The sequence below is a fragment of the Pan paniscus genome, chromosome 11 (genome assembly GCF_029289425.2).
Source record: "Pan paniscus chromosome 11, NHGRI_mPanPan1-v2.0_pri, whole genome shotgun sequence".
NCBI lineage: Eukaryota > Metazoa > Chordata > Mammalia > Primates > Hominidae > Pan > Pan paniscus.
The window spans coordinates 75,869,879-75,892,075 of NC_073260.2; the positions used below are offsets into that span (position 1 = coordinate 75,869,879).

General features: G+C 42.5%; 1 protein-coding gene across 8 annotated transcripts in view; it reads right to left on the reverse strand.

Annotated features, from left to right (window-relative positions):
* The window catches only part of PRUNE2 (prune homolog 2 with BCH domain), a 294,626-nt gene that overhangs the window by 93,105 nt on the left and 179,324 nt on the right, over positions 1–22,197 (reverse strand). For all 8 annotated transcript variants that reach the window (XM_055091918.2, XM_003811462.6, XM_055091920.2 and 5 more), the window contains 2 exons: positions 8,969–9,127; positions 167–6,764 (listed from right to left, as the gene is read on the reverse strand). In XM_055091918.2, the coding sequence (XP_054947893.1) occupies positions 167–6,764; positions 8,969–9,127 (6,757 nt within the window). The remainder of the gene's footprint in view (positions 1–166; positions 6,765–8,968; positions 9,128–22,197) is intronic.

The following is a 22,197-nucleotide window of genomic DNA, read 5'->3' on the forward strand; positions in this document are numbered from 1 at the left end:
ACTAGATTTTACTGCTGTTATAATACAGGACTTAGTGAGGCATGCCTTGCAAATGTAGTTAGTTTTCTCTCTACCCTCATTGGTAGGAAGAGTGTGTCTTACAAATATGCACTAGTTTAATCAACGCAGCAGTTTCTTGGAAGTGGAAGAATGGAATGTTTCTTACCATTTGGTGGTCCTATGTCTCCACCTGCTGGTAAATCAGAATTATCTGTTTCTACTTCCCAGTCAACGTTTGATGGAGACAAAATGTTGGAGCCTGCTCCTACCGGCAAATAAACGGACTCAGGGTCTTCATGAATATGCAGCACAGCCAGCTGGGATCCAGGCAGTCTGTTTTTGGTCTCAGCCTGGTTTCCCTCACTTCTTCGATCAGGAAGTGCAGAAAGCACTATCTCTGCTGCTCTGCATCCCAGAGATTCATCCTCTGGAGACCCAGCTTCCTCCATTGTTTCAGCACTCTGGGCAGGTTCTGTGAGATAAGACAAATCAAAGGGAGGTGTGTACGGTGCCAGCGACTGCTTCAGAGAATCTTCCTCCAAAGGAGGGTCACCACCATACAGGAAGTGTTCAGGCTCTCTCAGTAAATCTTCATCGATATTCTGGCCCATTACATCATATTCAAAATCACCCCACGAGGCTTCAGATGAGCAGATATCTTGCTTCCCTAGGTCCCCATCAACTGGCGTTTCCGGATGGCCTTCGGATAATGTCAGTTTACTCATGTCATCTATTGTTCCCGTGGATGTGTTGAGACCTGAGGCATCGCTGAAACTGTGGTCAAAGGCAGCTTCGCTTATATCCAGACAAGTGTCTGAGGCTAACAAAGCATCAGGAACCAAGGCAGGATTCTCTGTGGATAAATGTGGATCACCATCAAACAAAGCTCTTGCACCAGGCTGACTTTCAGGAGAAAAGCTGTCTGATATCCAAGAACTGTCACCTTCTGGAGTTGGCTCTTGGTGAGTTACAAAAATGCTAGTTGCCACATTTTCAATCCTTGGGATTCTTCTGTCAACTGGTTCCAAAATTGGTGCCATATCTGGGCTGGCTCCTTTTTCTGATACTTGTAAACCTGTACTGTTGTCACCGTTTATTTCAGAAGGTTCAGGTGAACCTTTATGAGAGGTGGGCTGAGAGGAGCCCTTTATGTCTGCTTGATAGCCAATTGGAGGCAGCAGAGTTACGTTTTCAGAATCGAGTTCTGCATTGGATGGGACAAACTCCCGTCCAGGCTCATAAATGGGTTCTTCATCTATCTCTGGCTCAGTGAGACAAAGCTCACTGGATTCCACTTCAGGTCCCATGCAAGCACTGAGGTGCTTCTCAGTCTCTTGCTTTGCTTCAGAATCGTGACATATATCAGGGCTGTCGGAAGCCTGAGAATTGCTGTCATGTTCGCAGTGTGTCAGGATATCAGGATTCTCACCATCTGCTTTCAAACTGAAGGGCTTCTTAGCATCTATCCACAAGTCAGGCGCGGCAGAAGCCAGCTGCCCACCCTCTTGAAAGTTGCCATGTAAAATATCTGGCACAAAGGTACCTCGGGAGTCCTCACTTGGGGTAGAGCCATCCCATTCAGAGCCTGGCTTCGTTATCAGTTGGGTGGGAGAACTGACAGCAGGAAAATTTTCTGTGGCAATGCTTGAATTTGTCATCTCACCTAGGTATGATTTTTCTTGTTCCCACTGATTTGTTTCTTGACCTTCATTAGTTGAAACATTAGATGTAACACAACTATTTTCCTCTGCGTGAGTAAAGGCTGCGTCCGGATGATCGCAGACTGACAGCATGGTGTCCTGACACTGCTCTTGGGTAGGTGTTTCAGGAGTCAGCTCATCACCAGCAGCAGACACAAAGGTTTGCTCTCTTGAGTCCTTTCCTTTAATTTGGTCTAATTTTACAAGCTGGCTGAACTTGTCAGCATCTGGGTCTGGCTGCCTTGGTTGAATGTTCCAGAGTTGCTCATGGGAGTTCTCCCCATTACCTTCCAGAAAGGGTGACTGATGGTTGTCACTAAAAGGATTAGTATAGTGTGTTTCCACGGGCTCAATATCACCCTGAACTGGTACTCCCCAGGGACTGGCATTTTGGTATACTGAAGAATTTATCTCCAACAAACCACTGGAGTCAGACAGCTCCCTTTCAAATGGACTTTCAATTAGTCTCCCTTCCTGGGGTGAGGCCTTCCACCACTCAGTGCTATCAGCTGAGAAGCCCAGCATTTCCAGTTGAGAATTATCTTCGTTCTTTGGGAACGAAGCTTTGGGAGATATTTGCCATGCAACATCTCCTGTCGTCCCTGTTTCTGGAGAAGATCTCTTCTCCTTCTCCACTGCTGTAATCTGCATTTCAGTCTCCGTTAATGGTGAGAAAGTCCAGGGATCAGGGCTGCTTTGTTGATTGTCACAGAATGAGTCTGACTTATTCTCATTCTCTGCTGGCTCTGAGCTGTCTAGGTAGTCATAAATATTTTCAGACTTAGGATCAGCTGTGACCAAGAACTTATTAGATTCATTCAATGAATCCCAAGCTCTGGATTCATCCTCAGCAAAGTGGCAGTTGGCCACCTGGATCTCTTCCTCTATTGACTCTTCACCACTGACACTGTCATCATCAGAACCTGAGCTTGTTGAAATGACCCTGGCATCCTCTGGCTGCACAGTTGCAGAAATGTCATGTTCATTTTTCTCCTGGTAGCTAGCAATTAGATTGCTTTCCTGATGTGTCCCTGAATGTTCAGAATATTTGCCTGTTTCAGGACTGGATAAAGAGGAAAAGGAATCACCATCAACTGAGTCATTCCAGATCTCTAAAAATGTAGGAGTTTTGCGATCAAAGCTCTTTTCAAACTCATTTATTCTGTTTTTCTCTAAATCCTTCATTTTGGTAACTATTTCTACTTGGCCATCAGTGGTAATTAGTTCAGATTCTTGGTGATTCTGTTCACTCCAGTTGCCTTGGTTTTCTTCTTGATACCCAGAACTGGGTTGCTGGCCCCAGGAGGACAGTGCAACTGAAGAGTCATTTAACTCAGGACTTGATGCACTTGAATGAGTATACTCACTAGAAATAGTATCTCTGTCAAAATTTCCAGACGAACCGGCTCCTGGAAGGCTATTTTCAGACCCCTTAATGTCAAGATTTTTGGTTATCTCAGAACGTGTGCTGCTGACATGCACATCACTGTCTATAGGGACGTCCCCAAAGTCAAGACTTCGGGGAACTCTGTGAGGTGGCCCTCCACCCACGTTCTCTGGCTCTAGAAAGTTACATTCTTCAGTTTTCTCAAGATCCTTTTCAGGTACAGATACATATTTTGTGAAATTCATCCCATCTGAAGTCTCAGTAGTTTCACCTGAATTTCTTTGACTCATGAGGTGTTTTTCATGGGTATCTTTTGGCTGCAGGTTATCTGCGGACATCCCTGTTTGCACATCACGGGAGTCTAGATCGTAAGACCCCTCCTCATACTCTAAAACTTCCTCTGGTTCCTCGGTTTGAGGACTGAAAGTGACAGCAAGAGAGCTGATTTTGCCTGATTTAATGCAGATTTCCTGATGTTCAGATGCAACCAGAGAAGACAGTTCCTGGTCACTCTGCCCTTTTTCAGAAATCCCTGAGGCATTCTCCACACCAGAGGCGATCACCTCCTCTTCATCAAGGTGCCCCCTGTCGGTGGCTCCCTGGGCTTCCTTCTCACTTTCACTTTGTGCATCGCCATGACCTTTCCATGGATCTGGGTGTGCAAAATACCCTGGATTCTCAAGCCTAGTCGCCAAGGATGCTGCATCACTTTGCAGGGTTTCCCTCTCTGTGTCCTGCTTGTCAAGATGAGATATAAGTGCCTCTGATTCACTGGTTCCAGAGGCTGCTGGCGCATCTGGGGAATGAGTGTCTTTAACATTTGCTGAATGGCTGGGGATTTCAGGAGGCAATTCGCTTTGCTCTGAATCTGTGATATGTGAGGAGCCTGGTAACATGAATGATGACATGTCTTTATCTCTCATGACAGAATCCCAAATACTGTTTGCAATTAGCTGCCCACTTTTCTCATTCAATGTGTGATGTTCACTGGGAGCACTGTCCTTGGTATGCTCATCAGAGGCAGGGAGCTCCCAATCTACCTGATTTGCTTCCTGATACTCCAAGCCCCAGGGTTCCAGCTGTCTCACTGTAAATCGGGTTTCCGGCTCGGAACCTTCAGCCATGTATCCTTCTGTTTGACCATCACTGGGGATTGCCACACCCCCACTGCAGTCATCCCAGTCCAAATCATTGTCCATATCTGAGATCGTTGCAGTGGACTGAGTATCCTCCAAAATCACTCTGTTCCACAAGTCGAGACTGTCAGAGGCCGTCTGCCGGGAGTTGGTGCTGCTGTGCAAAAGTGTGAGTTGTCGGTTTGTTTCATTGTACAGTTGCATCATGCTGGGGTCGTCGTAACTGGACTGGCTGCTTTCCCCGACGTCATCCTCCATGGAGATATTCTTACCATCTGTGTGCTCTGTCTCGAGTTCATTTTCATCCAGGTCGTGAGTGGTATTTATTTCAGAACTGTTACCTGTATGAGGTGAAGCCCACATGTCTAGGTTCCCAGGACCTGAACTGATTCGATTTCGAGATGACTGTTGCAGTGACTGAGGAGGAATGTCAGTCTCCTCTGCCGTGGAGTTACCATCTTTTGACTCAAAACCTTCCTCTTTAGCAAATGGCTTGTGTTCAGTTTCCTTTTCGTCTCCAGCAAATGTTGGTGATGTGTAAGAGTCTGAGGTGGAATAATTGGTATCTAAGGGGGAAGGCACCGAATCTTCTCCTAGGTTGGATGCACTGTAATCAGAACATTTGTAAGATAAGAAGGAATCTTCCCAAGGAACTAGGACATCTGACCCTCCTTTCTTCATATTCTCCTCAAAAAGGTTCCAGGAATCTACCTTTTCATATACCTTGCCCCTAGTTTTAGGATCCACTAAACCATTCTGATCTTCTTTTGGTGGCTTAGAATTAGTCCATGTGTGATCCAGATCAGAACTGGGATTTCCAGGTGCAAAGATGTGATCCCTGGAGTCATTGTTTTTCTTGCCCCAGATTTCTGGAGCTGCTTCATTGTTTATCTCACTGGGTGAATTGTCCAGTAGTTCTGAAGAAGAAAAGGCAAACCCACTTTTTGCCATGGCCCACTCATTCGGGTCCCTAACAGAAGGTGTCTTGCTGCTTGTTGGGTGCAAATTCCAGGTATTTTTTAAAGCTTCAGCATGATCTTCTTTACCAAATGCACTCCAGGCTGGGAATGGCGCCACAGCTGCTGGTTCACCATCATCTGTAGGATTTCCCCAGGGCTCGGGCATGGCTGTGGGAGAGTGACCAGAATGCCACAAAGAAGCAAAGTCTTCTATCAGGTGGTTTGTTCCTTGGGGAGATGTATTTGGCAAAGGTGACTTCTCCATGGGCAGGTTCTGGAACGGCAAGCTTTCCTCATTTTTGTCTTGAATATCATTGCTACCCAGTTCAGGCTGGCCAAATTCAGATTCCCAGGGACCTGACTTTGTAAATTCGAGGCTCTTTGGTTGAAATACAGAATCTGAGGCTCTCCTATCAATGGAGCTTGGCTTATGCTTTTTCCATGATTCAGGGCTCTGGAAAACAGATTCCTGTTCACTGGAACTCCACGCATCTGCAATATTTTTGGAGTCAATTTCCAAACCACCCCACCAGCTGCTGCACCGTGCATGGGTCTGAGGTGGCCCCATGTGACCTGTGTCAGTTGCTTTTTGGGTCATATCTTCTGTATAGAGTGAGGCTGGTTCTTCAGTGGATGGCGAGCTTTCTACTAAACTATTCATGGGTGTTGGTGGGATCCTCTTTCCAGTATTTTTTAGCCTTTCTGGGGAAGGGGATTCATCTCCCACAAAATCTGTCAGGCTCAGATTTCTTTCAGAGTTATCTCTGGGACTGTCTTGTCTCTGGACAAACTCCTCATCATGTTCCACAAGGCTATCTTTGCCAGCCCCTGACAAAAGTGAACTGGATGAATAATTAGACATGTTGGTTCCCATGCCATCAAGTCCTTCAGGCCCAGCGGGGAGTTGTCCTTCTGACAGGTCGCTGTTGGGGAAGAAGTCGTCTGCTGGGGAGTAGTCTGCAGAATGAGAAGATTGCTGGGACTGCCCAGAAGCCATGGGTGCTGGGTCAAAACTGAAGAGGTCGAAGTGCTCACCGTGTTCTCCAGACCATGCATGTTCCTCCGCCACTGCCCCTTCAGGGATGGGGCTGTAGGAGTCAAGCCCTGGGAGGAGGGTGTGGTGAGGCCCAGCACCTTCTCCCACGGGGCTGTCGTCACTGAGGAAAACAGAGCTCTCCTTGGATGAGCGGCTGCTCCTAATGGTAGCCAGTCCGCTGTCTGGGCTAACAAGGTCTACATTGGCATCCACCTGAGCCTGGTTAGAATCATTGAGATCTGGAGGGTTCTCTATGAAATTCACAGAGCTGGGTTGTGGCTCTATGTCAGAACCATACAATTCCATAATCCCAGAAGACCCCTGGGAGAGGGGGGCACTGCCTGCCACGGCTTCTGTTGAGGATGTCCGGCTATTGGAGACCATCTCTGGACACCTCCTGTTGATGACTTCCTTGACAACGAGAACCACCTGATCACAAGTCACTGAAGGGTCCTCTTGTTGGTACACCAGGATCTCATCACAGCCACAGTCAAAGGGCTCCAGTTCTAGGCAAGGGTTCTGACACTCTTCCAGCTCACAGCAAATCTGTCGGAAGGCACAGGAATTTGTGTCAGCACTCAAGCACTGTTGCACTTTGCAATTGCACTTTGCAATTTATCTCGCTTAATTTTTAAATATAAAATTAATCTGTGTTCATCTGTCTGAAAAAGAAGATCTCAAACTTAGAAAGTTCTGATTACTGTACCACCAACCCTTTCTCCAATTCTATCCAACTGTCTCTCTGTTTAATTCAAAATCCAGGTGCTCGATTTTGATGGCTCCTGAACGTTTGGGTAAAGGAGTTTAAACCTCCTAACTTCTTTCCTAACTGTAATATAATACCATCTTCCAATAGCAATGTAATTCGAGTTGCAAAAAAGCAGAGATAATGCATGTTGCTGACAACTATAGGAAAAGTGTTGGAATAAGGGGACAATATCAGGAGACAGGCTCTTGTTTGGGAGGGGGCAGCCAGGGCTGCTTGAACCTCTGATAGCTTCACAATGCAAAAGAGAGAGTAGGAAAGACAAAGATGCTCCCGCGGTCTGACCTTTCCGAACAGCACTCAGGACCCCTCAGTCCCTTTCACCCCAGGTAACGGAGGCATGGAGCCCAAAACAGGCAAAGCCAACCTGGGAGGCAAGGGGACACTGATGGATGGTCAGTGTGAGACCAGAACTGGGTTACGGCTTTCTGATTTTTAGGGAATGTCAGGAGTATTTTGTTGTGCTGGGCCTTTGAAATGGCCCCACAGGATTAGTAGAGATAAAATTAATAATAATAACAACCACCACCACTACCATCATGGAGCTCACATAGATACTACTACTACTAATTAACATTTACTGAGTGCTTTCATGTGCCAGGCATGGTTCTAAGGGTTTTATGATCATTATCTCTTTTAATCACCACAGTAATTCCACAAGGTAGGAACTCTTTTTATTCCTATGAATAAAGAAATGAAGAAATGAAGATACAGGAAGATTAAATAACTTGTCCAGCAACACACAGCTAACAAGTGCTGGAGCCTGAGTTCTGTACCCAGGCAGCCTAGCTGCAAAGGCTGACTCGGCCAGTGGTGTGACCACACAGGCCAAGAGGAACTCGCTAGGCCAGAGCCAGGACTCTGTTGCTTAAGATTCCAGGGATCCACCTCTGGCTATTGCTAGGATGGGGAGGGTGGGTGGGGAGAAGAGAGGAGGACTGGGGTCAACTCAAGAGCTTTTAACTCCTTCATCTGCTCTTCTACTTTTGTCTGTTTCCAATGAACCAATTTTCACATTGGTTTGAAAAAGGGGTCTATTGCTAAAAGTGATTTGAAAGCCACCACGTTGTAGGCTTCCAAGGCCTAAACCCCGTCCCTGGGAAGCCAGTGACCAAAGATGAAATTCAGCTTTGAAACCAAATGCAGAGGAAAGTGATGAAAAAACCACAGGCTGGTGATGCAGGTCAGAGGAGGAGATGCTCTTTCACATTCGGACTTGAGAGAGCCCGAGAGTACCCATAGGCATGGGTCAAGAGAGCTACAGTGGAGCTCTTGGGGGACAGAAAGGAGGATGTAGAAAAGAAAGGGGCAGAGACTGTGCCTCTAGCCACCCATGGATACATAAGGAATTGAATCCATTAGTGAAGAGAAATAAGTAATGAAGCATCCGGGGCCCCGTGTGACTCCTATTATAATGAATCATGTATGTTCTCATATTAGTTATTAAGTACACCTGGCTTGGTATATCCGATGGCCTATTTTGATTAATTTATCTAATTCTTTTTTTTTTATTTCCTAGGCCTTGGGTTAAAAGACTCAGCTATCAACCTGGAGGATAACTGATTACCTAGTCAGAGTTCTGGTACCTGGAGACAAACTAACTTTGATTAAAGCATCAGATCACCAGGTCTTAAACACTGGGCACCAAACCGGTCCTGGGACAGGGGCTAAACCTTGTCAGTTATGATCAGAGAGCAGTCCTAGAAGAAAACAGCACCCAAAGGAGAACTTGCTCTTTTGGGAATGAGAAAGAGCTAATGTTTTGCACTATGGATTCAGTCAAGAAGAGAAATGCTTTTGGGGCTTTCTTAAAAGGCCAAATGTAAAAAGTACCCCCATCATTTCCTAAAACTCAAACCTCTAGGACTCTACCTCTGGGGCTAATTGCTCATGAGCCACCAATCTGTTCTGTCTTGCACTATGTGTTCTGAGAGCCAGCAGGTTAGGACAGAGGGAACATGCCGGGGTCAGAGGAGGGGCTCACCTGACTGCACAGCTCGATGTTTTCTGAGTACACAGCAATCTGTCGTCTCGGCTGCTGCTCCTCTGACAGATAGCTGGAGAACAGGATGAGGACATCAAAACCAAACTTGTCTGTAAATGCTTTCAAGTCACTGGTAATATTGCTGTGAAATAGACAATTCTGAAACGACAACAGGAAATTTGATATTAATGTCAAACTGCCCAGCTGTGGGGAGTTGTTCCACAAATTTGTCCAGTCTTATGATGTATTTAGGAGAGATATTTATTATTTAAGGCAAGTGAAATACAGTTTGCTTTGAGAAAGAGTGGAAACTTTCATGCAATGGCTTAAAATACACTTTGCTTGTTTGTTTTCCCAAACCATGTAAGAAAGGAGTTTTTGCCATTTTTAAGAATAGTTTAGACAAAGAACAGATATCCTAAACATTTTTTTCTAAAATATTTATTCAGATGCTTAATTTGCAAATCCTATTTTCCCTCTTGTCGCTTATAGGATCTATATACGAATGTCTGCTATTGTTACAATTTATCACAATAAGAATAGGAGGAAGTTATTTCTTCCTGTATTTTTTTCCTAATGATTATTATTAACTCCAAGGAGAAATTCCTACGAATCAACATAGCTGAGTTTACTGGGTGATCTTTATTCCAGTGTAGAATTCTGGGAGATTTTTAAAAGAGCTGTGATGTCAGATTTGCTTGTTCTATGTGGCAGCTGTGGAGGAATGAATAATTGCAGAAAGGGATCCCAATACCTCAGATTACCCAGATGTGGCTCACATCATTTGTAAAAATGTTCTGGCTGCTTCAAGTTTTATTTACTGTATGTATGTACTTATTTATTTATTTTTGAGACAGGGTCTCACACTGTCACCCAGGCTGGAGTGCTGTGGCGTTATCTCGGCTCACTGCAACCTATGCCTCCTGGGCTCAAGCAATCCTCCCAGTTCAGCCTCCCAGGTAGCTGGGACTACAGGTGTGTATCACCATGCCCAGCTAATTTATTGTATTTTTTTGTAGGCGTGAGGTTCTGCCATTTTGCCCAGGCTGGTCTCGAACTCCTGGGCTCAACTGATCCGCCCACTTCGTCCTTGCAAAGTGCTGGGCTTACAGGCGTAAGACCGCACCCGGTCCGGTCTTTGAGTTTTATTAACTACAATGAGAGCCACTTTCTCTGTGTGGGTGTCTCTCTTCCTTAAAGAAGTACAGTGAAGAACATATGCTAGCCCCTAACATAATGCCTGGCATATACTAGTTGTTCAAGAAATGTTTGTCGGATGACTGGAGAGACAGGTACACAAAATCAACCTGTGCTCCATCATCCATAATCTTCTATCATAGTCCACATATATATCTATCCTAGCACATATATGATCATACCACATAATTCATCAACTGACAGTCTATTGTGTCACTCAACAAAAAACACCATGATGTGCGCTCAAGGGATTTAAAGAATTCTGTTCATTTTTTCTGATTATAATAGCAATCAGAATTATGCCTGTCACGGGTAAGATACTAAAACAACACAGAAATGTGTGCCACAGAAAGTGGAAGTGCCACACACATCTCCTAGGACAGCCACTGTGAAGATGTGAACGATGCCGTGCAGAGAGTTGCAGATTTCCCCATACCCACATTAATGTCTATGTGGTCATTCTTTGAAACTCGTGGATTGGGTATTTGTGGCTTAGACTATTTATCAGCCACTTCAAATAGCCATCATACCCGTACTCTGTAATTCTGCTGAGTTGAATCTCAAGGTCTGTGAGGCTCTGAAGAGGGTACACAAGACCCTGGGTAGGTAGGCAGGCAGGCCCCGCCCATCACGGGCTTCCATGTTTCGAGGAGGCTTTGCTGTCTACTCCAAGGCAGCCACTCTCATCTGGCATCTTACTGGGCCACTTTCCCTTTTTTGGTTGCAAGGAATTGCACATACGAATCCACAAAGGTCTCAGGATCTATTCTCATGCTGATGAACATCAAGGATCTATTGTAATGACATTTATGATCATATACGTCATATGCGTTTGGAACATATGCTTTTGGAAGTGTGTGTTCCAAAGTGTGTACTGTCAGCTTTCATGCTTTTTATTTATTTTCCAAATGGCCTAATAACAATCTTTAAGTAGATGTTTAAAAAATTAATTCATCCACAATAGAAATAGACATTAAATATTTAGAAGGAGATTTTTTAAATAATCAAAACTCATATACAATGTGTGTTCAACAGATAAAATTATTTCAAACCATCATTGAGGGTGAATCAAGAACCTCATTGCTAAACTTGTAGCCACTATGAACTGTAAAAAAAGATATAGCCCTGAAAAAAATAAAAAGAGACTACAACTAACTACATCTTATTTCCAGTAACTGAAGGCTTCAGCACAATAAGCCTTACAGTTTTCCTTTCTAAATATTTTTCGTCATGTATATAAAGGCCTCCAAATACATTTATAAACCCTTGAAAGAAGACACACATTTCTAAGAGATTTTTACATATAACAAAATTCTCACTACACTCCTGGCCGGGTCACTGAAACAAGAGGAGGCAGGTTTTATTTGTATCTGAGCATAAGATTAAGAATCAGTAGAATCAACACTGTTCAAAGCCACACTTGGGGAAAGTTTCCTATTCAAAAATGCCGGCTGATCTCCAAACTGTTTTAATTTTTCTGTGTTAAACTGATGGCTCTAGGACCTCGATGGACTCAAGTCCAAAAGCATTGGCAACACCAGGCATCTTGTTGGCAATGCAGAGTCTCCGGCAAAACACTAGACCTATTGAAGCAGGATCTGCATTTTCCAACAATCCTAGGAATTGGAATGCACGTTGAAATCTGAAAAGCACTACTCCAGAGAGGGATTTATTAGTTGATATATTTTCCTACAGACCAGTCCTTTGGACTCTCTCAGCACTGTCACAGGACTTGTACTGACTCACACTGCCAGCTCTTTGTTCCTATGGCAACCTCATCATAAAAGTCCCCTTAGGGTGTGCATTTCTGGGCCGATTTGCTACAGGTTCTCATTTAGCAGGTTGGGCACTGGATCAAGACTATATTTTCTTTTTCTTTATTTTTTTTCAGAATGGTATAGGTATGTTTATTTTTAATTTAATTTTATTTTTAAAATTTTGTTTTAAGTCCTGGGATACATGTGCAGAATGCGCAGGTTTGTTACATAGGTATATGTGTGCCATGGTGGTTTGCTGCACCTATTGACCCATCATCTAGATTCCCTCCCCTCGCCCCCCAACCCCCCAACAGGCCCCAGTGTGTGCTGTTCCCCTCCCTGTGTCCATGTGTTCTCATTGTTCAACTCCCACTTATGAGTGAGAATATGCAGTGTTTGGTTTTCTGTTCCCATGTTAGTTTGTTGAGGATGGTGGCTTCCAGCTTCATCCATGTCCCTGCAAAGGACATGACCTCATCCTTTTTTATGGCTGCAGAGACTGTATTTTCATCATGTCCCTCAAGTGCTCTAGCTCAGTTTTCCTCTGGGTGACCCCAAATTCCACAGGACCAAATGAAGCGCTGATAAATCAAAAAACTATTTGAATCACCTAGGCAAGTTAGAGAAACAAAATACATTTTACAATAACCCTAAAACAGATTCTCATCAGCTCTCCAAGCCAGATTCGATCTTACTGGCCTTGGGATAATGTCAAGAGTTTCATGTTTAAAACAGAATTAAACAAGGGAATGAGTGAGAATCTTCAGGATTCCAGGAGGCAGAGCGTGTTTGTTCTGCTTTTATGCCGGTGCTGTTTGCATAGGGGATAATTTATTATTGTCTTCTAGCTACGCAGGGAGTCATGTGCTGCGGTGGCTCTTATGTTGCTGACAAGCTAGGCTGGCCCTGAATAAACAGCACTTCATCATCAACACAACCCAACTGTAGATACAGGTTGGCATTTTATTCCCCCCCATCTGCCTTCTACCTGATAAATTACTGTTTTAGTTACATGTATACAAATACTATTTGTTAATCTGCTCAAATGTCTCCAAAATGTTCCCCCCGCTTAAATTAAAATTATATACGTGCATACATATATATCTCCCATTCAATTTACTAAGGATTTAGACAATAAAAGCACTTCCCGTTGAACTTACCACCCCCCCCCCCCACCAGCCACACACACCTTCTGCATTTGTGACCCCAGCCTATAACTGCTGCATGGAATTTAGGAAGTTACTTTATGAATCATTGCAACTGGGAATTGGCTGGCAAAATCTCATACTAATGCCAGCAGTTAGGGAGAATGGCAATTGCTCCCTGTCACAGCCCTTTGTCACTCGTGATTCCGAAGGGTCGATGACTAAACATTTTTAGAGGTCACGTGTCTTGTTGTCTGAGTAATTTCTAGTTTGAGAATGAGTGGGAAAGCCTGGAAACGTGGGGAGAAAAAGCCTTTGTTATTTCCTGGTCAAAAAAGCTAAGGTGTAGGTCCCAAGAATCCTAAAAGAAGTTGATGCTCATTATAACCCAGAGGAGGAAAACAGAAATAATACTGCTGTACCTGAACTAATATCAAAACCAAGATAGTGATAGTGATGGTGCCCCATAGATTACTCCATTCACGGCTGAAAGTGCAGATGCAGTGAAACCTTTCATTCTCACAATATCCTATTTTACGTTTTTCATTGCTCAGAAAAAGGCAGTCTTTATGCTGTCTGCTGGTAGCTTCAGTGCATCGGGTGAAACAAAAGTGATGTAAAGAATGTCTTGTAAACATTTCAGTGGATATCCTTGAGAGACAGAAACCCTCTTCTTGCATCACTCACACATGCTCACCTTCTGTTGTCTTCTCAGTTCCTCCGGTGGGGGATCTGGCTCCGTCATTTCACTGAAACTCTCTTCTCAAAAGTACCAAGCACTCCGAGGTTGCCAAATCCAAAGATAACATTCCATTTCTTACCCTACTTGATTCTCTACAGTATTCCATGAGATTGACCCTCCCTCTGTTTTGAAACACTTAATTCCTTCACCTTCCTGACACCACACACCTTGTTTTTCTCCGGATTCATCGACTGCCCTTCAGTTGCCTTTGCTGGTTGCTCTTCCTTATTAAGCCTCCAAATATTCACACCCAACTTTGTTTCCTGTCCCCTTTCTCTTCTCTCTTTCCACTTTCTCCTTGATGATCTTACCCAGCCACATGGCTTTAAAACCATTTGTCTGCCACTGATGACAGAATCTACATGCACATGAGATCTGCATGTAGCTGTTTAATAAGTATCTCAAGTAAAATATGGCCCACCGCCTCCTCAGTTGTGTCCGTCTTATTAAATGGCACCACCGTCTACCCAGTTATTCGAACCCAACATCTAGGAATTATCCTTGATTGTTTTTTTCCTCATCTCTCACGTAATTCACCAGCAAATCCTATTAACATTGCCTTTAAAATATATCTGTAGTCTAAACACGTCTCTAATATCTCTTCATCTCCATTGCTGTCCTAGCCACAGCCACCATCATCTCTTGCCAGAACTTTATCAGCAGCATCACAGCTGGTCTCTCAGTAATGTAGTCTCCACATAGCATCAAGGGGCAGCTTTATTTTATTTTTTTCCACCCCTTCCCCAAGAGGCAGCTTTTAAAAATATAAATTGAATAATGACACTCTCCTGCTTAAAGCCTACTGAAAGTTTCCCAATGCAATTATTATTATTACTTTTTTTTTTTAGCTAGGAGGAAAAGGTTTAATGTCCTCAAGAATAAGAGTTAATATAAATCGATGAAAAAAGGATACATACCAATGGAAAAACTGTTACAAAACATAAAAGACAATTCACAACTGGAATTCAAATGGATAATAAATAGATCTGAACTCATTAATCAAAGAAATCCTTTAATAACACAAATTTTCTTCTTTTCTTATTATTGGTAAATATTTCCAAATGGGCACTATCAAACTTTTTTTTAGAAATATATTCTTTTTTTTAGGCCGAGCATGGTGGCTCACATCTGTAATCCTAGCACTTTGGGAGGCCAGGGCAGAAGAATCACTTAACTTAGGAGTTTGAGACCAGCCTGGGCAACATAGTGAGAGCTCCTCTCTAAAAGAAAAAAAAGATTAAAAAAATATATGTTCCTTTTTTTTTCAGAGATGGGGTCTTACTCTGTCACCCAGGCTGGAGTGCAATGGTATGATCGTGAGTCACTGCAGACTCAACCTCCTAGGCTCAAGCTGTTCTCCCACTCAGCCTCCCAAGTAGCCGGGAATACAGGCGTGCACCACCATGCCCAGCTAATTTTTTTATTTTTTGTAGAGACAGGGTCTCACTATGTTGCCCAGGCTGGTCCTGAACTCCTGACTTCAAATGATCCTCCCACCTTGGCCTCCCAAAGTGCTGGGATTAGAGGCATAAGCCACCATGTCCAGCCTAGAAATATATCCTAACGAAATAATCATATATGTACACAAAGATTTGTGGACAAAGCTGTTAACTGGATTATTACTTTAATAACTAAAACTTACAAACAATCTAAATGTCCAACACTAGAGCAATGGTTAAGTAAATCATAGAATGGTCACACAAAGGATTGTTAAACTGCTATTAAAAGTTATGCTATCAAAGAATACTTAATGACACAGGAAAACACTCATGATACAGTGTTAAGTGGAAGATAATTTTTATAACCACATAAAAGTCGAATGTCATTTCTAGATGTATTCAAATAATATGTATTGAATTCTAATATACAATGGATATTAAGATTCACTGATATTAAAGTTGTCATAATTTAGCCAAATTGCTATTCTGAAACCTTATTGTGTCTCTCCATTATTTTAGGGAGCTCATGCCAAGGTAGTAAAGACCTATGAGTCAGCCAAACATGAGGTTAACCCTCGCTCTGACACTCACTAGCTGGGTGACTCAAGTCAGTTACTTCATTTTCATGAGCCTTAGTTTCCTCATCTGGAAACCCTCACCTCATAGGACTGTTGTGAGAATTAAAAACATATATAAAAGACTGGTCAAGTGCCTGACATATAGTAGACAATAAATATTAAGCCTCTTTCCTTTCCTGTTTTTTATTATTTTTTTTAGGTTATTCTCAGGATTTATGGGATTAATCTGATTCATAGAAAGTACTTTTGCAAGATTCTGTCTGTGGGGACTGGTTATGACAATTTTTGCCTTATGTTCTCCGTAATATATGTGAACTTTCAAATAATAATCACACACATCTTTAAGTCATTTAAGTGATTTACATGTAAAATTCTTAGATGTGAGATGATGGAGGAAGTTGCACAAAGTTAAATATGAAGTAAACTCATATAAAAATGATGTAAGGTTTGGGAGGCTGAGGCGGGCGGATCACAAGATCAGGAGATCGAGACCACGGTGAAACCCCATCTCCACTAAAAATACAAAAAATTAGCCAGGCGTGGTGACGGGCGCGTGTAGTCCCAGCTACTCGGAGAGGCTGAGGCAGGAGAAGGGCGTGAACCCAGGAGGCGGAGCTTGCAGTGAGCCGAGATCGCGCCACTGCACTCCAGCCTGGGCAACAGAGCGAGACTCCGTCTAAAAGATGTAAGGTATAAAACCTACTGATAGGTCAGTGTTTATCTCATTATCAAATTTTCTATCCTTAATTCCAAGTTAGACTCAGTGAATGAGCTTCTGTCTGCCACTATGCAAACAACAGCTTTTAAAGCATTAAAAAAATGTATAGTGATTTTTCCTTCAGCTAAATCACAATGAATAGTCTTTTTCATCATTTCCACCGTTTCACCTCCAAGGGCCAAATGACCTTCAGTGAATTTTACTCCTGGTGCTAATACTTCCCACATAGGTCAAGCATTCTGGACTATACCTATTATAGTGTTGTCTTCCTCACAAATTACAGATGAAATATATTGAGTAAGACTTTTATTAAGAATAAATTACTTTCTAATGTCAGGGACAAGCAATTCCCAGATTTGTTATTTCTGGGTTTTTTTGTTTGTTTGTTTGTTTGTTTGTTTTTGCAGGAAATGGAAAAATCAAGTGAGTATATGTCACTTGTAGTAAAATGCTTGCAGATAAAAATAATTACCAAGATTAAAACACCAGTGTGTACGGCTGCATTTTTGGGAACAGTGAGTCTTACAAACACAGTGTGACAATTCCTAACTACCTTGCAAGCACAGTGGCCAGCCTGGACTGCTGAGTTACTGAAATTTAAGAGTACAGTTTGACATTTACAGTCTGCATGGATTTATTTCTAGAATGAGGGCTATTTTTTAAAATCGAGATATAAGAAAAATGCTGAGGTATGTACACAAATGTTCTAACTTGAAAGCATTATGATTTATGCAACCAAAATTCCATTGTAATATTTAAAACATTCAGCAATAATAAAGTCTGATAATTTTGACAGGAAAATGATTTATGAGAACACCACATGCATAAATTAAGAGATTTTATTTATTTTGTTTTTCGTACACTCTTTAATTGGTAAGCAAAGATATTTTCCATGTTTTTTCCAGATGTCATTTATTTATACTCTATTGTTCTTTTTTATTTTTGAGACAGAGTCTCTCTTCATTGCCCAGGCTGGAGTGCAGTGGTGTGATCTCGGCTCACTGCAACCACTACCTCCCAGGTTCAAACGATTCTCATGCCTCAGTCTCCCGAGTAGCTGGGATTACAGGCGTGTGCCACCACACACTGCTATTTTTTGTTTTTTTTTGTATTTTTAGTAGAGACAGTGTTTCACCATGTTGGCCAGGCTGGTCTTGAACTCCTGACCTCAAGTGATCCTCCTGTCTCAGCCTCCCAAAGTGCTAGAATTACAGGTGTGAGCCACCGCGCCCAGCCTACACTCTGTTGTTTTTGTTTTTATGAGGCAGCCAAAGCATCATAGTAGTAAAAATTCACTGGGTCTATTAAAACTATATTAGACATCATATTTTGAAAAGAAAGTTAGACAGTACATATTATCATTCTTCATAGCTAAAAAGAGAGCCCTTTTGTGAAAATATTTTGTGAAAATTAAAACTACTACAATATGTACATGAATATGTAACACATATAAATGCCAATATAATCTTCATTTACGTCAATAGTATATTGCCTGACATAATTAAGTATTGCCTCTGCATTAAGTGCTCTGTTAAGTACTTTGCATCATCTCATCTAAACTTTAAGATGCCCCTGTGAGATAGGTAACATGGTCTCTGTTTTGCATTGAGAAAATGGAGGCTTTGGAAGATTAAGTAACTGATGCCACCCAGCTCACAGCTCGTATGTGGGACAAATGAGACTTAAACCCAGGTTAGTTTAACTTCAGAGCCCATGTTTTCACTCCTGTGTTATCCTTAAATGAGAACATCCCTCCTCACCAAAGATATTACTGATTAATTCAGTTTTTAATAAAAATAGTTTTTAACTACTCCATTTATTTCAATTTGGTGTTGGTTCTCTCTTGTCACTACACACAAGCAAGCAACATCCTTGATTTTGACAATTGCTAACAATAATGCGCTGCTTACGTCTTTTGAAGATCGAACATTACCATGCTTTGTGAGCAATTTCCAGTTATTCATCTGCTCTATAAAATAGAACTGTAGGGTGACTGTTAACTATATGTAAGATCCTAAAATTGAAAAAACCCAAAACTTCTATAAAGAAGAATGTTGTGATATTCTTGCAGTAATATGTACTTTTGAAAAGTTGGGCATGCAAGTGTACACAGGGAATGAGAGGGAAAACAGGAGATGTGGCATAATCACTGGTTATCCAGAAGTATCCTCACGTAGACTTTCTTGCTCTGGTAGCTTAGACACACAAGCAACGGAAGAAGCCTGCTTTACCATTCAGTATGTACAAATCTTATTATCTAAAGATGCTCCCAATATAAGCTGACTTTCGTTCAAAAACTCAGAGAAACTAGAAATTAGAATTGCCAGAGGGGAGTAGAGAGGCTAAAGGGGCTTAGTTTTGGTTTGGTTTGGTTTTTTTCCTGACTTAGCAGGTTTCTTAACAGAAGACTGTAAAAGCGAAGTCCTCTCATTAAGGTACAACTATGAAAGGAATCATAATAATGTCATCCATCTGCAAATGCTTGATTTAGGTTAAGCATGTCGTAAGTATGAAAAGAAAAACCAAGAGTTCTTCAAGCAAAAGCTCTTGTGATGCCCTCTTTTGAGTTGAAGAATTCAAGAATAGAGGGGGAGATAACATGTTTATTGAAAACTGAAAATCACTGCTTTCTTGTCATGGAGCAAATATTTATTACCTCCTATAAGCATATCCTTCTTTTTTTTTTTTTTTTGAGATGGAGTATCGCTCTGTCGCCCAGGCTGGGGTGCAGTGGCGCGATCTCGGCTCACTGCAAGCTCCGCCTTCTGGGTTCACGCCATTCTCCTGCCTCAGCCTCCCGAGTAGCTGGGACTACAGGCGCCTGCTACCACGCTCAGCTAACTTTTTGTATTTTTAGTAGAGACGAGCTTTCACCGTGGTCTCATTCTCCTGACCTCATGATCTGCCCGCCTCAGCCTCCCAAAGTGCTGGGATTACAGGCGTGAGCCACCGCACCCGGCCAGCATATCATTAATGAAGGGAGACAGGAAATGTTTGGGAGATAATTCATCTGAAAGCACAGGTTAAGAACTCCTTGAAATCAGGCTGGGCGCGGTGGCTCATGCTTATATCACAGCACTTTGGGAGGCTGAGGCAGGCAGATCACTTGAGCTCAGAAGGTCGAGACCAGCTTGGGCAACATGGTGAGACCTGTCTCTAATAGAAATACAAAAAAAAAAAAAAAAATAGCCAGGCATGGTGGTGCATGCCTGTGGTCCCAGCTACTGGGGAGGCTGGGATGGGAGGATTGGTTGAGCCTGGGGGTGGAGGTTGCAGTGAGCTGAGATCCCATCACTGCACTCCAACCTGGGTGACAGAGCAAGACCCTGTCACACAGACACACACAAAAAGAACTTCTTGAAATGAAGTGGGCTGATTTCAGGCACACCTCAAATAAGGGAGTTAAAATTCTTTCCCATCTTTTTCCATCCCATCCTATCTTCCATAAAGAAGCACTGTTGTTACACAGACAGAGAGTGGGGCCTGGAATAAGAGTGGTCCCAGGCACTCTTACAAGCAGTTAATAATAGATTGAATACTTGAATGGGGGAGTTTCACAACCAATCAAAGACAAAGAAGTCATCACCTCATTAACTAACAGCCTAATTTACATTTTCTTTAAGGACAGACCCATAATCAGGAAAACTTTCCTCTATTGGATGGACTTAAGTGCTTGGCAAGGAAAGGGCTAGACTGCTGTTTCCTTTAAGGGCCCCTTTTTGTTTCCGTATGTTTATAAGGATTTCTATATGGGAACGAATAATTCAGGACACACATGTAATGAAACCCCGCTCATTAGCCATGCTCTATTTTTGAAATGGTAGAACCTGGGCTACACTCTAGCTCCCAGATAAAAATAATAATAATGAATGATTTCTATAATTATGTATAGATTAAAAAAAAAAGTCCCTGTTGGCTTGTTTTGAGCCATAAGCCTGAACAATGACAGCTTTATTTATTTTCCTTTGTAAAAATAAATCATCTAGTTTGAACCCAATTTCAAGAAAGCAGGAAAACCTTTTTTCCTCTCTGGGTTCCCCTTTCTGATTTATGGAAACCACGAGGCAAGTCTCCAGAGCACTTTCTGCACGTGTGCATTGCACACACTTCTGATTTTTCTAAGCTGTGTCAATATTAACCTGACCAAATGAAGATCAAACTGTCTCTTTTGTTCCTCACGCTCCTTGCATGGGGAGCACAATATGGCTCTTGTCAGAGGTGCTTCATCATTTTGGCTCAATGAAACTGTCAGTACAGTTTGGGATTCGTTCTTCATGGGCAGATATCCTGATGGGTCTAATGAAGCCTCTCTGCTGACAACTCATTTGCTAAAAATACCCAACCATCGCCAAGCTTAAGTGGGGAATATGGTTGTGCCCCCTTTGCTATCAACCCAATGAAAGTAATTAGTTTTTTTTGAAGTCTTAAAAAAAAAAATCTATCTATCAAGGCACACACCTTTCACCACCCATCTATGTGTTCTTGCTCGTTTCCATTTGCTCACTGATAAACTTTATGACATTCTTAAATTGGCATATATAGGGTAAACACCAATCTTGGAGCACACATGCAGAGCCAGCAGTCTGTGTGTACCATTTGTTGCAGTCTAAGCTAATTACCAGAAACCCCCTCCTGAAAACAGATACACTCTGGGGTTTGTGGTTTTACTTTTGTTTGGAGATGGCTGTGTTTGAGAAGCTGGAGGAATCCCTCTTCAGGTAAGGATGCTGCTGTCATGACTGTCTCAGTCACAAGTCACAGAAACTTAACTGTAACTGATTTAAGTAGAGAAAGAAGTCAGCAGGATCTGGGGAGTGTTCCCACAGAAGCCAAGAAGAGCCCGAGCACGCACTGGGAGAAGGGCAGGGGTTGCCAGGGATATGCAGGTCGTCCTGCCTCTCCAACCTCTTCTGGCTGCACTCTGCTGTCCTGCAGCCAACTGGCATCCTCTACACGGTGGGAACCACAGGTGGCTGCAGCATCTCTGTGTAGACCTTGCCGAATGAGTCATGACTCCCTTTTGGTCATGAGTTTGAAAACCCTGGAGAAAGAACTCTGGTTGTTCCCACTTGGGTTCGGTGCCTATCTCTGGGCAAAACAATTGAGGTAGATTGGAAAGACCACAAATCACAGACACCACACCAGTTATAACAAAGTTGGTGGGTAAGAGTCACTTCCTAGAAGAGGGATGCTGAGCAGATAAGCCCATAGGTGGGCACTTTAGACATCAAGCACGAAGGTGTAACACGCATACACAGGCACACGCACATACATTCTAACACACACATGCACACTCATCAGATACTTTCCCAAAGCCCCATTTTAGTTCCAACCAACCAAGCCTAGTTGTAGGGAGAATCATGATGCTTGGAAAGATAAGTTTAGTGAGATAATTTAGTTAACTTTTATTTTCATGTTAATTTTTATTTTACGCTCCAATTAAGGAGGGTATTAAAAAGAGGAGTGATAAATCTATAAGTGTTAAGCTTAGAGAATGAAAATTATGCTGAATCAATTGAAAATACATTGTACTATTTAAACAATCCAGGAAAAAGCAGTCAAGCCTCCTTAATCTTTATTCTTTCAGGTCAACATGAGGGTGTTTCTCTTTTTGGCCCTTGAAGTCTTCAGAAGCTCAAATCTCCACTATAAC